This window comes from Primulina huaijiensis, chromosome 5 (assembly GCF_012295235.1).
Source record: "Primulina huaijiensis isolate GDHJ02 chromosome 5, ASM1229523v2, whole genome shotgun sequence".
Classification (NCBI taxonomy): domain Eukaryota; kingdom Viridiplantae; phylum Streptophyta; class Magnoliopsida; order Lamiales; family Gesneriaceae; genus Primulina; species Primulina huaijiensis.
In genome coordinates, this window is record NC_133310.1 from 295,732 (window position 1) to 307,737 (window position 12,006).

General features: G+C 36.1%; 2 protein-coding genes across 4 annotated transcripts; one reads left to right on the forward strand and one right to left on the reverse strand.

Moving 5' to 3' along the window:
- The first annotated feature begins 702 nt into the window (after nt 1–702).
- LOC140976066 (lysine histidine transporter 2-like) lies at nt 703–6,660 on the forward strand. 3 transcript variants are annotated; one of them, XM_073439937.1, is made up of 14 exons: nt 703–930; nt 1,109–1,266; nt 1,395–1,781; nt 1,955–2,348; nt 2,446–2,551; nt 2,644–2,735; nt 2,804–2,872; nt 4,471–4,628; nt 4,766–5,152; nt 5,304–5,697; nt 5,792–5,897; nt 5,994–6,085; nt 6,161–6,229; nt 6,322–6,647. In XM_073439937.1, exons 1-14 carry the CDS (start codon nt 883–885, stop codon nt 6,418–6,420), a joined length of 2,559 nt encoding a protein of 852 aa, XP_073296038.1. In that variant the 5' UTR covers nt 703–882; the 3' UTR covers nt 6,421–6,647. The 3 variants fall into 3 exon arrangements, with proteins under 3 accessions (XP_073296038.1, XP_073296039.1, XP_073296040.1); XM_073439938.1 differs by lacking the exons at nt 4,471–4,628; nt 4,766–5,152; nt 5,304–5,697; ... (2 more) ...; nt 6,161–6,229; nt 6,322–6,647 and adding an exon at nt 2,952–3,247; XM_073439939.1 differs by lacking the exons at nt 703–930; nt 1,109–1,266; nt 1,395–1,781; ... (2 more) ...; nt 2,644–2,735; nt 2,804–2,872 and adding an exon at nt 3,882–4,170 and having other exon boundaries at nt 6,322–6,660.
- A 1,379-nt stretch (nt 6,661–8,039) lies between these two features.
- On the reverse strand, nt 8,040–11,736 carry LOC140976069 (lysine histidine transporter 1-like). The gene is made up of 8 exons (XM_073439942.1): nt 11,643–11,736; nt 10,075–10,232; nt 9,616–10,005; nt 9,136–9,529; nt 8,947–9,052; nt 8,763–8,854; nt 8,605–8,673; nt 8,040–8,501 (listed from the first exon to the last, which is right to left on the reverse strand). Exons 1-8 carry the CDS (start codon nt 11,691–11,693, stop codon nt 8,403–8,405), a joined length of 1,359 nt encoding a protein of 452 aa, XP_073296043.1. The 5' UTR covers nt 11,694–11,736; the 3' UTR covers nt 8,040–8,402.
- Between the last annotated feature and the right edge of the window lie 270 nt (nt 11,737–12,006).

The window sequence follows — 12,006 nt, forward strand, 5'->3', positions numbered from 1 at the left end:
TCATCTATCTAGGGCATGTTTTCAAAGGAAAATCAAACGCTCTTTTGGCTAGCAAATGCGTTTCAAATGCATTTTCATCACACATATATATTATAAACATTGGCTTTTACCCGAACTATAACGAGCTCGATCCACTTTTAAATAATCCACTAAAATAAAAACGTGAATTACATAAATACTCTGACAAAAGCTATTAGAATCCGATTGAACTCATGAAATAACTTACAACACAATTTCGACCCAAAACATTAATTAAAAGAAATAAAAGAAAAACTCTTGATCTTGGACTTAATACTCCAACAATCCCATGCATCTTCTCAATTCGAATATTTCCTCAAATTTGTGTAGCCCTTTTATTTGCTTCAGAGTTTTCAGAAAACATCAACAATTTATCTTTTCTTGTTAATCCCATGATCTCGCATAAAATATTATTAAATTATTATAAAAAAGCATGAGGGAAAAAGATAATCGTGTCATTATAGATGGCGTTAGCGTTTCATTATATTTTATTTTATAAGATTAAAAACCTAATATCCTTAGTTTCTCGCTTCCGCGTACATTTTTTTTTTTATTTTTTTTAATTTTTGGGAATACGGGAAGGACCAAAAAAGTGGTCTCTGTAGTCAACTTTTGAAGTCATCGTAAATAATAGTTTAATTGGAATCAGTCCACCTAGTTAACTCGGCTGTGGGTATACGCTAGCAAGAACGTCCCATGAATTTTCTTGGAAAATACAACCCATACATCGCACATTTTCTCCCCGCGGCCGTGCCAGTAATCATCTTGTCCATGCTCTCTTATAGAAGTCAAACTTTGAGATTTTTCGTCGAGCACTTTTTTTTTCTCCCAGGCTGAAAATTCATTGCAGAAGCTAAGAATCAAATGGATGCCGTAGTTCCCATCAATGAAGATAACTTCTATTTCGAAGATGTAATATTCTGTTGTCGGTCTGTTTTGAATCTGAGTTTTCTATTTATCTGCCGATTTGTTGCGAGCGTGCTGCATGTTGAATCAATAATTTGTTTTTAAGTATTCCTTGTTTTAACTCTCCTTGATTAATTAGCTACTCGGAAAATTTGAGGTCTTACACACAGATTACTTAATGTAGGAGGATGATCGATCCGCGGAACAGAGGGCGATCGACGATTGGCTTCCTATTCCTTCTGCAAGAACTGCAAAATGGTGGTCCTCAGCTTTCCACAATATCACAGCTATAATTGGAGCTGGAGTTCTTGGCCTCCCTTACGCCATGTCCCAACTAGGATGGTATGAAAGAATAAGTATCCCCTTCAAATTACTACAGTAAACTTTATGCTTCTTTTAATCCAATCCTTAGTGTACCGAGAACAAGAGAGCATATCCTCTTATCCCTTTATTGTGCTGCATTTTTTCAGGGGTCCTGGAGTAACAGTACTGGTCTTATCTTGGATTGTCACTCTATACTCTTTATGGCAAATGGTTGAAATGCATGAAACGGATCGCGGGAAACGTTTTGACAGGTATCATGAGCTTGGACAGCATGCTTTTGGTGAAAAGCTTGGACTTTGGATCGTCATTCCCATGCAGTTAGTTGTCCAAGTTGCAATAGACATAGTATATATGGTTACAGGAGGTCAATCCCTCAAGAAAGTCCATCAGTTACTCTGCCATGCACCTTGCAAGAATATCAAGCTTTCCTATTTTATCATGATCTTCGCCTCTGCTCACTTCGCACTCTCCCAACTCCCTGATTTCAACTCAATATCTGGCGTATCTTTGGCAGCGGCTATCATGTCCGTTTGGTATGTGTGTAGTTTCTTGTTTAGTAGTTCGATGAAAATTCACTACAATTCTAGAATCCTATGTTAAATTTTCAAGAATTTAAGTCAATCCATTAATAATATAGCTGGGTCCCTTTTTGCTGTTAGCTTAAAGTTTTAAATTATTTTGGTAACCGCTGTCTTATTTTGTGAAGTTACTCTGCAATAGCTTGGGGAGCCTCGATCCACAAGGGCGTGCAACCTGATGTTCAATACGGCTACAAATCTGATACAACTGTCGGTACAGTTTTCAACTTCTTTAGTTCTTTAGGAACCGTAGCATTTGCATATAGTGGTCACAATGTAGTGATGGAGATTCAAGCTTCTATGCCTTCTACCCGAGATAAGCCTTCAAAGGTACCTATGTGGAGGGGCGTAATAGTTGCCTATACAGTCGTCGCCATATGCTACTTCCCAGTTGGAATAATTGGATACTGGATTTTTGGCAATACAGTGCAAGAGAATATTCTCATTACGCTACAGAAACCTAAATGGCTTATCGCCATGGCTAACATGTTTGTTGTTGTTCATCTTATCGGGACATATCAGGTGATTGTAACGAATTTGTCAGATTTTTTTTCATGTCTATACTCGATGTCTTCATCCCCATTGCAGAGTATCATAGGCACACACTATTTGCATGCAGATTTATGCTATGCCAGTATACGACTTTATTGAAACTGGACTAGTAAAGAAACTGAATTTCAGGCGAAGTTGGTATCTGCGTTTTGTTTCAAGGAACACTTATGTTGGTATGTAAGTATGTGTTGTTGTTACTTCAGTTGTTAGTACTTGTGTTTCAGGTTTGATTCGAGTTTGTTAAACGTATGCCGTTGTTTTCCAGCGTTTACTATGTTTATGGCGATAACCTTCCCTTTCTTTAACGGCCTTCTTGGATTTTTTGGAGGATTTGCTCTAGCACCAACTACATACTATGTAAGCAATTATTACTGAGTTTCTTGCATCTGTATTCATTATGCCGCGCTAATTACAAGCACTTACAGCTTCCTTGCATCATATGGCTTGTATTGAAAAAACCGAGGAAACTTACCCTTTCTTGGTTCGCGAATTGGGTACGTACATTTTCAAGAATCGTGTTTTTTTCTCCCCCAGATGCAGACATTTTAATAACTTTTGTGGTTGAAATCTCAGTTTTGCATTATGTTTGGAGTTGTTTTGACGGTTGTGGCACCCATGGGAGGGCTCAGGGAAATCATAATGAAGGCTAAATATTACAAGTTCTACGAGTAAGCCTGAGCTGAAGGAGTCCTAGGAAAACAAAGTTTCTTTCTTGGATTAAGTTTACCATTTGTGTAATACATATATTTTTTTATTTGATTATTGGGTATGGACCTGTTGGCCTCAGCCTCCCTTTGTTGGAAGAAGGTCTCGGTCTCGTGTTCCAGACATGTTGTAATAATTTTCTGTTAACACTAGTTTTGTTTCCAGACTGTCATTGACCGGAGTTGGAGTTCATTACACAGAGCGAGTCTCAACTATTTAAAGAAAAACAAATGTAAAACTGTGTACTTAGCCGGGGACGCAACCAGGAAAATAGGTCGAGGGGGCCAAAAAAAATATAAATATATATAATAATTTAGACATAGGCACGAAATAATATATAAAACAAATCTCACGCGGATCAGTTTAAAGCAAAATAAGTATGCCCAAATGAACTTTAAAGCAAGAAAATAAACACGAGTTTCAATGAGTAATAAATGCACAAAAATAATTCAATATCATAACTTTGATCTTAATTTTACACTCATTTTCTTTAGCGTAACGTTATCAGTACGTTCTCGAAAAAAATTATCTAATGATGCTTAGGTTTACAATGATGGTTCTTTCATTTTTTTTTCCAATTTTTCTCAGTTATATTTTATAGTGTTATTATCTTGATTTGAATCTCCCATCAATTTCGGATATATAATTCTTTCGTTCGAACAATTTTATAGAACAGACATGATTCATCTGTCTCACGTCCAGCAAATATGATGATAGGAGTCTGACAAACAAACGAGTGTAAAGTCAACCTTTTAAGTCGTGGTAAATGTTGTACTTCTTCAACAATTGTTAATTCAATTGATGTCACAGCCCAGGAATCTTTTGATGGAGATATCTTATTAGAATTCAGTAGCAACTTGTGAAGTTAATCACTCGTCGATCATTTATTTGTCAGGAGAAGTCAACCCCTTCATTTTAAGACTAGCATTTTGATTCCCATCTGAACTTTTGACAAATTTCTGAGTATTTTCATTGAACTCCTGAGTTCAGTTTCCTTTTTCCTTAATTCTGCAAGCATCGCAGAAGCTAAAAAAATCAAATGGATTCCATTGTTCCCGTTAATGAAGACAACTCCTATTATGAAGATGTGAGTCTCTTTTGTTTGTCTATACATGTTTGTGGAAATGGTTCTTAAATTTGTTTTACCAAATCTCTTTCTTGCCGACTATAGAAATTTCTTGGAGACCAACCCTTTAAAACTTCTTTGTCCTTAAATCTGAATATTCTCTCAATTTTGCATCAGTACTTCTGGTTTTGCCAGATATGTTGGAGTGCTCTGCATGTTGAATTAATCATTTTTCTTTACCTAGTGTTTTTCTTTTCGATTCTCCTTGAAGAATTCACCTTTGGTAAATTTGATTTCGTACACAAATATTACGAAATGTAGGAGAATGATCGAGATGCAAAGCAGAAGGCAATCGACGATTGGCTTCCAATCCCTTCTGCAAGAACTGCAAAATGGTGGTACTCAGCTTTTCACAATATCACGGCTATAGTTGGAGCTGGAGTTCTTGGCCTCCCTTACGCCATGTCCGAACTAGGATGGTATGTAAGAACACAGTATTCCTTTCAAATTACCATCGTAAACTTGTGGTTCTTTGAATCCAATCCTTTAGTGTACCGACTGCCGAGAACAAGAAAGAATTTCCTCATATCCCTTAATTGGGCGGCCAATTTTTCAGGGGGCCTGGAATAACTGTACTGGTCTTATCTTGGATTGTCACTCTGTACTCCTTATGGCAAATGGTTGAAATGCATGAAACGGATCGCGGGAAACGTTTCGACAGGTATCACGAGCTTGGACAGCATGCTTTTGGAGAAAAGCTTGGCCTTTGGATAGTCATTCCCATGCAGTTAGTTGTCCAAGTTGGAGTAGACATTGTATATATGGTTACAGGGGGTCAATCCCTAAAGAAATTCCATGAGTTACTCTGCCACGAACCTTGCAAGGATATCAAGCTTTCCTATTTTATCATGATCTTCGCCTCTGCTCACTTCGCACTCTCCCAACTCCCCAGTTTTAACTCAATCTCTGGCATATCTTTGGCAGCAGCTGTCATGTCCGTTAGGTAAGTTCTTATTTCTTGCATAGTAACTTGATGAAATTTTGCTACAATTCTAGAATCCAATGTAAATTTTCAGGAATTTTAACTCATCCATTTTTGCATTCAGCTTATAAGTTTCAAAATACCTTGTTAACGAATGTCTTACCTTTTGAAGTTACTCTACAATAGCATGGGGAGCCTCTGTCCACAAGGGCGTGCAACCTAATGTGCAATATGGATACAGATCTCATACAGCCGTTGGTAGAGTTTTTAACTTCTTTAGTTCTTTAGGAACCGTGGCTTTTGCATATAGCGGTCACAATGTAGTGATGGAGATTCAAGCTTCTATGCCTTCTACCCAAGATAAGCCTTCGAAGGTACCTATGTTGAGGGGCGTAATCGTTGCCTATATAGTTGTTGCCATTTGCTACATCCCAGTTGGAATGATTGGATACTGGGCATTTGGCAATAGCATGGAAGAAAATATTCTCATTACACTACAGAAACCGAAATGGCTTATTGCCATGGCCAACATGTTTGTCGTAGTTCATCTTATCGGGTCATATCAGGTAATTATAGCAAATTTCGGTCAGATCTTTTTCACTTCTACACTCATTTTCTTGACACCATCGAAGAGTATCGTAAATACAAATTTATATTCAGGTCTATGCTCTTCCAGTATATGACTTTATTGAGACTGGACTAGTAAAGAAACTAAAGTTCAGGAAAAGTTGGTATCTACGTTTTATTTCAAGGAATACTTACGTTGGTAAGTAACTATGTCTTCTAGTTACTTCAGTTGTGACTACTTGTGTGTCATGTTTAATTCATATTCATTAAATATATGCCGCTGGCTGTTTTCCAGCTTTTACTATGTTTATGGCGATAACCTTCCCTTTCTTTAACGGCCTTCTTGGATTTTTCGGAGGATTCGCTCTCGCGCCAACTACGTACTATGTAAGCAATTAGAACTGTATTCGTTCCGCAACGCTTAAATATATGTGCAACATATAAAATTGGTGAACTCTGCAGCTTCCTTGCATCATATGGATTGTAGTAAAAAAACCGAGGAGATTTAGCCTTTCTTGGTTCACGAATTGGGTATGTGCAGTTTCAAGAATATTGATCTTTTTCCTTCCTCAGAAGCAAAAATTCTAATGAGCTCTTTGGCTTTGGTGGTGTTGAAATCTCAGTTTTGCATAAGTTTTGGAGTTATTTTGACCGTTGTGGCACCCGTGGGAGGGCTCAGGCAAATCATAATAAAGGCCAAAACTTACAAGTTCTACCAGTAAGCATGAAATTGAAGAAGGTGTCTGTGATTGATCATCTTTTTAACTTTTAATTTTTGTTTCAAATGTTTCATTATGTCACAGTAGAAGTTTTTAGTGAGAGGTTGAGCACATTTGATGTTCATTTTTAGGTGTTCGTTTGTTTGTTTATAAATCAGCATTTTAATAATGATCTATATTAGTCTTTGTTGTTTGTAATAAAACATACTTTAAAAAAGGTCAATATGATAGGATAGAATATTCAAGTGTTGTCCAAAGATTCAACAGAAAAGCTCTGTAGCATTTGCAGCCACACATGTAACTGAATCATACCGGAGCTAGATAAAGATTCAACAGAAAAGCTTGGTCTTTCGTATTGTTGGAAGGGACTTCAAAACAATTTTGGCCGGCCCCTGCAAACAACATTAAGTTGACATAAAACAACAAGTCCATTCTCTTCTTCAGCAATTTATTAAAAAAATTGAAGCCCCACATTGATATTATAGTTTTAAAGATAATAATATTAACCATAAACTGTTTTAAAAAGTTATTTTATTTTTATGATACGAATGGATTTAAAGTTATAAACAAATCTTTATTAAGGGTTTATTCAATCGAGATAGGGGCGATCAAAAAGTTTTTTATTAACCGCTTAAACCGAATTTTAACGTAGTATTTTTTCTTTTTCTTTTTTTTTTCTAAGAACTGCGATTAAAAATAATAATCATATATTGCATCATATATATAGTGTAGTTTTTTTTTTTTTGTGCCAAAAACTACACAAAACTATTCCGCCTAAAGCGCTTATCATAGTATTTGACATAGAGTTATAATAATTTGTATAAGACACTCAAGAAAAAAAAAATCATTCACTCTTTCTCAACTCTCATTCAAAATTCTTCTTTCTAAATAAAAATCACATCATCCTCTCAAATATTCTTCAAATTAGTCTGAAAATAGAGAAATCATGAGCAACGATGCAACATCTAATGTCAAAAATAAAAATATTTATTAAATTTGGCAAATGTCATTTTTATTGTAAGTGTCTTGTTATACTCAATCGTATTAGAATTTACTAACTTGACTTTGAATCATCATTATTGTTTTATCTATTTTTATTTTTGTATGATTTGAGTCATTTTTATATTTGAAGACACTATATTGTTATTATTTTTTAATTAATTTGAATATATGATCTAATATTTTGCATTTTACTCAATCATTTGTCAAAATCTACAAATCATCCGAAACCACTCAAAACGTTATATCCAAAACCATATATAAAATCACAAATATTTTTTTAAAACACTAACAGAAAAAAACGCAAAATCACATCGTGATCAACCCTAATTACTTTGTAAAATGATATACTTTTGTAGATTTAATTATATAAACTTGATACAAATAATTATTTATAAATTTTCTAAAATATTTATTTTAATCTCCACGCTCCGTCCCTGCGGCTTGAAGCATAAACCAATCTCTCTTGTAAGAAAGAAGCGAATGTTTGTGTCGTTAATTGCTTTGCATTGATTCCTTGATTGTGAATTCCACTTGGTATCTTCTGTTTCCACTATTTTGGGATTATGTACTTCATGCCGTGTCCATATATATTCACTTCAATAAAATAAAAAACATTGATATTGTTTTTCTTATATTTCCTTGTCTTTTATTAATTTTATTTTTAATGTGCGCGGTTGTTTTTTTTATTAACCAAGGGGTCGCGGATTACAAAACACAAATACAACGTAGTACTGAACATGCATGTTTACACACAGATTATGAACTGCAAACAGAAATGTTGAAACATTGAATTGTAGGCAAAAGGCTTCCTTGTCTGGTTTCTTAGCCTGAATTCACTTCCTGTAAACCAACGGAGAATCCCTTTAATGGATAGTCAATACAAGCTCGCTAACCAACCGTAATCGAAAACCGCAGACACCCTTCCGTCGTCTTCTTACAAGAAAACTAGGACAATTTTTCTTGATCTCTGCAGGGAGAGATGCTTATGAGTAGAAACTATAAGTCTTTGCCTGCACTATAATCTGCCTTAGCCCTCCAATAGGTGCTATAACCATCAAAAGAACCCCAAGAATGATGCAAATCTGAAATTTACCCATCATAAATCAAAAGAAAAAAAAAACAATTAGCTTGCTAACTAGTCCCAACAAATAAACAATATAACACGGACCCTTTTATTCATCTTACCCAATTACTGAACCAAGATAAGCTGAATTTTCTTGGTTTATAGATGGCAAGCCACATGATGCAAGGAAGCTGAAAAAAAAGTGCGAGTGTTACCCATTCTTTCAAAAGATACACAGATAAAACTTCACTTCATGCAACTGCGGTCAAAATCTGCTTACAAAGTATGTGGTTGGCGCGAAAGCAAATCCTCCAAAAAATCCGAGAAGCCCGCCAAAGAAAGGGAAGGTCATGCCAACAAACATAGTAAATGCTGGAATCAGACAGAACATTCATCAAAGCTAGCAACTTTATATGTTGAATACTAGGCAAGTATCCGGAAGAAGTGTAAAGAAGTTCACTTACCAACGTAAGTGTTTCTTGAAATAAACCGCAGATACCAAGTAGGCTTCAACCTTAGTTTCTTTACAAGCACGGTTTCTATCATGTCAAAAACTGGCATGGCATAGATCTGCATTCATCCAAATCAATCAGAACATGTTTCATTGTATGGCTCAACAAGGTCGAACACAGAGAATAGAAATTCGTTCTCACCTGATAGCTTCCAATAACATGAACCACAACAAACATGTTAGCCATGGCAATAAGCCAAACAGGTTTGTTTAAGGTGATCAGAATATTGTCGTCTACTGAGTTCCCGAACATCCAAAATCCTATAAAAGCGACCGGGAAGTAACAAAGGGCAACCACAATGTAGGCAACAATAACTCCCCTCCACATCGGTATCTTCGAGGGCTTTTCTGGTGTTGAAGGAATAGTGGCTTGAATTTCCAACACCACGTTATGACCAGCATAGGCGAAAGCCACGTCCCCCAGTGCACCAAAGAAGCCAAAAACGGTACCAGCTGTAGTTGAAGATCTATATCCATATTGCACATCAGATTTTACTCCCTTGTCCACTGAGGCTCCCCATGCTATTGTAGAGTAACTTTGAAGCACGAAAATAAGCATTATAAGATTTTCCTGAAATGTGGTGAACAAGAATTCTATATATATGTGCGCGTTTTTATGTACCTCAAGGACATGACTGCTGCTGCAAGGGACACACCTGAGATGGAGTTGAAGTTGGGAAGATGGGAGAGTACGAAGTGGACAGAAGCAAAGATCATTATAAAATAGGTAAGTTTAATGTCTTTGCATTTATCTTGGCATTTTACTAAATCATGGAATTTCTTGAGAGATTTGCCTCCGGTAACCATGTAAACTATATCCACTCCAACTTCAACAACTAACTGCTGAGGCACCACAATCCACAGGCCAAGCTTTTCGCCGAAAGCATGCTGCCCAAGCTCGTGGTATCTGTCAAAACGTTTTCCAGGCACCATTTCATGCATTTCGACCATTTGCCACAGTGTGTAAAGAGTGATGATCCAAGATATGACCATAACTGCGACTCCAGGACCCCTGAAAATTCCAGGAAAAGATCAGTAATTCATTGTGATGTCAATGACAAATATCGACTTGAAAATATACCATCCTAGCTGAGACATGGCATAAGGGAGACTGAGGACTCCAGCTCCAACCATAGCTGTAACATTGTGGAAAGCAGAATACCACCATTTTGCATTTCTTGAAGAAGTGATTGGCAGCCAGGCGTCGATTGCCTTCTCTTCCGCTGTCCGGTTATCCACCTTTTACATAATTTACATGTGTCATAGGAAAAAATCCATACTAATTTGATTTTAATTTATGTTATATTTGTATGTCATTTTAGTGAATCAAATATGAGCAACTGTAGAGGGAGCATCTTCTTGGCACTCGGAGGAGTCCTCTAGCCCATGAAAAAAAATGTACAAATCCATCAAACTTTAAATGCCTTGTAATTAATTTGTAACCATAGTTCCCAATTCGTATATTTACTCGAGGAAATCGATTTTTCCCATATTAAAACTATCGAACATAAAATTTGAAGTCCTGCCAAAAACTTTTACCAGATGACAAAAAGGATTCGGCCGGCCAGTATGAGTTTGGCTAAAATGTCAAAAAGCAAAATTAGATGACGAAATGGGCAATAAAGATAATTGATGGGGCAACTTTTGTGAACAGTTTGATTGGAATATTTGAGAACGAAGTAGCAGCACGTATCTCCAAAAGTTGTGGAAAGAGGATTTTCTTGTCCGTGTGAGGTCCATCTCGTTTAGTTTTAATATTTTCATGACCGGACTCACGGATGTCATGAGTCAATCACCAGGTTTAACGCAACCAAATCCTCGATCCCTACTAAACAAAAACCTATAAAAAATATTGATAGGAAGAATTAAAAAGAATCGAGCTCGTTTACTCCATCAGCGCTGTAGGTCCATTTCTTGAACCGTATACCGACAATAATCGTATTCGAGGACAAAAAATAGTTACAATAATCGTATCACTCGCCACCTAATTGATTGCTTCGAGGTAGATAATAGATAAATTATAAGAAAACTCAAAGTCGATGAACCGGTTCTCGGTTTTCGAGAAGTCATCGTCCACCAAGTTCGAAAAAATGGTTAACAAGATGGTCGGTCCATCTTAATAAATATTCAGTTGGAACAGCTAGCTGTACTTTGATGGGTATTAAGTTGAAAAATCAACTTAATCTCAGATTTTTACAAAAAAAAATCTCTCAAATAAAATATAACATATGATAATTTAAATGTTAAGATAATGTGTCGAATTTCTATATTAACTTCCAAGGATCTCTGATACCAAGTACTTGAGACGAGATCTCATGATGTTCGAGCCCCAACTAAAAAAATAAAATACATTTAATTAACTTTATTACCATAGAAATTTTCCCAAGAACTGGTGACCAAAATGCATTAAAGCGGAGGTGTATTTTTCAGTTGGTCCAACAAATCAACGCATAAATTATTAACTTGTGTGTATAGTACGTAGTAGAACATAACAATCATATGAGATCCACATAAAAAGTATATGTACATAATTTGATTATGGACCAACAATTCTTGACTTGGTTTGAGGAGATTAACATAAAAATCATAGAAAACCAATAAGACAGCTTGATCTGATGAGAGAGATGAGATAGAAGATCGGAAACTTACAGGTGGTTTGGAGTAAGCATTTATCTGATCATCAGAAACATGAGTTCCCATGATTTCCGGCAAGACTGACGATCGGATTTAATAAAATCCAANTCTCGCCTTTTTATTGTTGACTTTTCGGTACAACCAAGCCGGAGTGGGGAAAGGCCAGCCTAGCTGTATTTTCTATGAAAGTTCCTGGAACTTTGTATATACACACACACTTAACGGCTTCAGCCGGCAATATATATATATAGATTAAAATATGGCTCTTTTATTTTTAAAAAAATAAAACAATCCTTCAACGTCGTAATAGAGAATATCGTAAGATCGTAATTGTTCTTATATTTAATTTAACAGCACTTGCTGAGGAAAAGTGTCAAAT

Coding starts and splice junctions, on each gene's coding strand:
- LOC140976066 (XM_073439937.1), top strand. CDS start 883: ATGGATGCCGTAGTTCCCATCAATGAAGATAACTTCTATTTCGAAGAT. Junction 5,898..5,993: donor TTCAAGGAATACTTACGTTG/GTAAGTAACTAT, acceptor GCTGTTTTCCAG/CTTTTACTATGTTTATGGCG. Junction 6,230..6,321: donor TTTCTTGGTTCACGAATTGG/GTATGTGCAGTT, acceptor TTGAAATCTCAG/TTTTGCATAAGTTTTGGAGT.
- LOC140976069 (XM_073439942.1), bottom strand. CDS start 11,693: ATGGGAACTCATGTTTCTGATGATCAGATAAATGCTTACTCCAAACCA. Junction 10,233..11,642: donor ATGCTTACTCCAAACCACCT/GTAAGTTTCCGA, acceptor ATTATGTAAAAG/GTGGATAACCGGACAGCGGA. Junction 10,006..10,074: donor GCCATGTCTCAGCTAGGATG/GTATATTTTCAA, acceptor TGGAATTTTCAG/GGGTCCTGGAGTCGCAGTTA.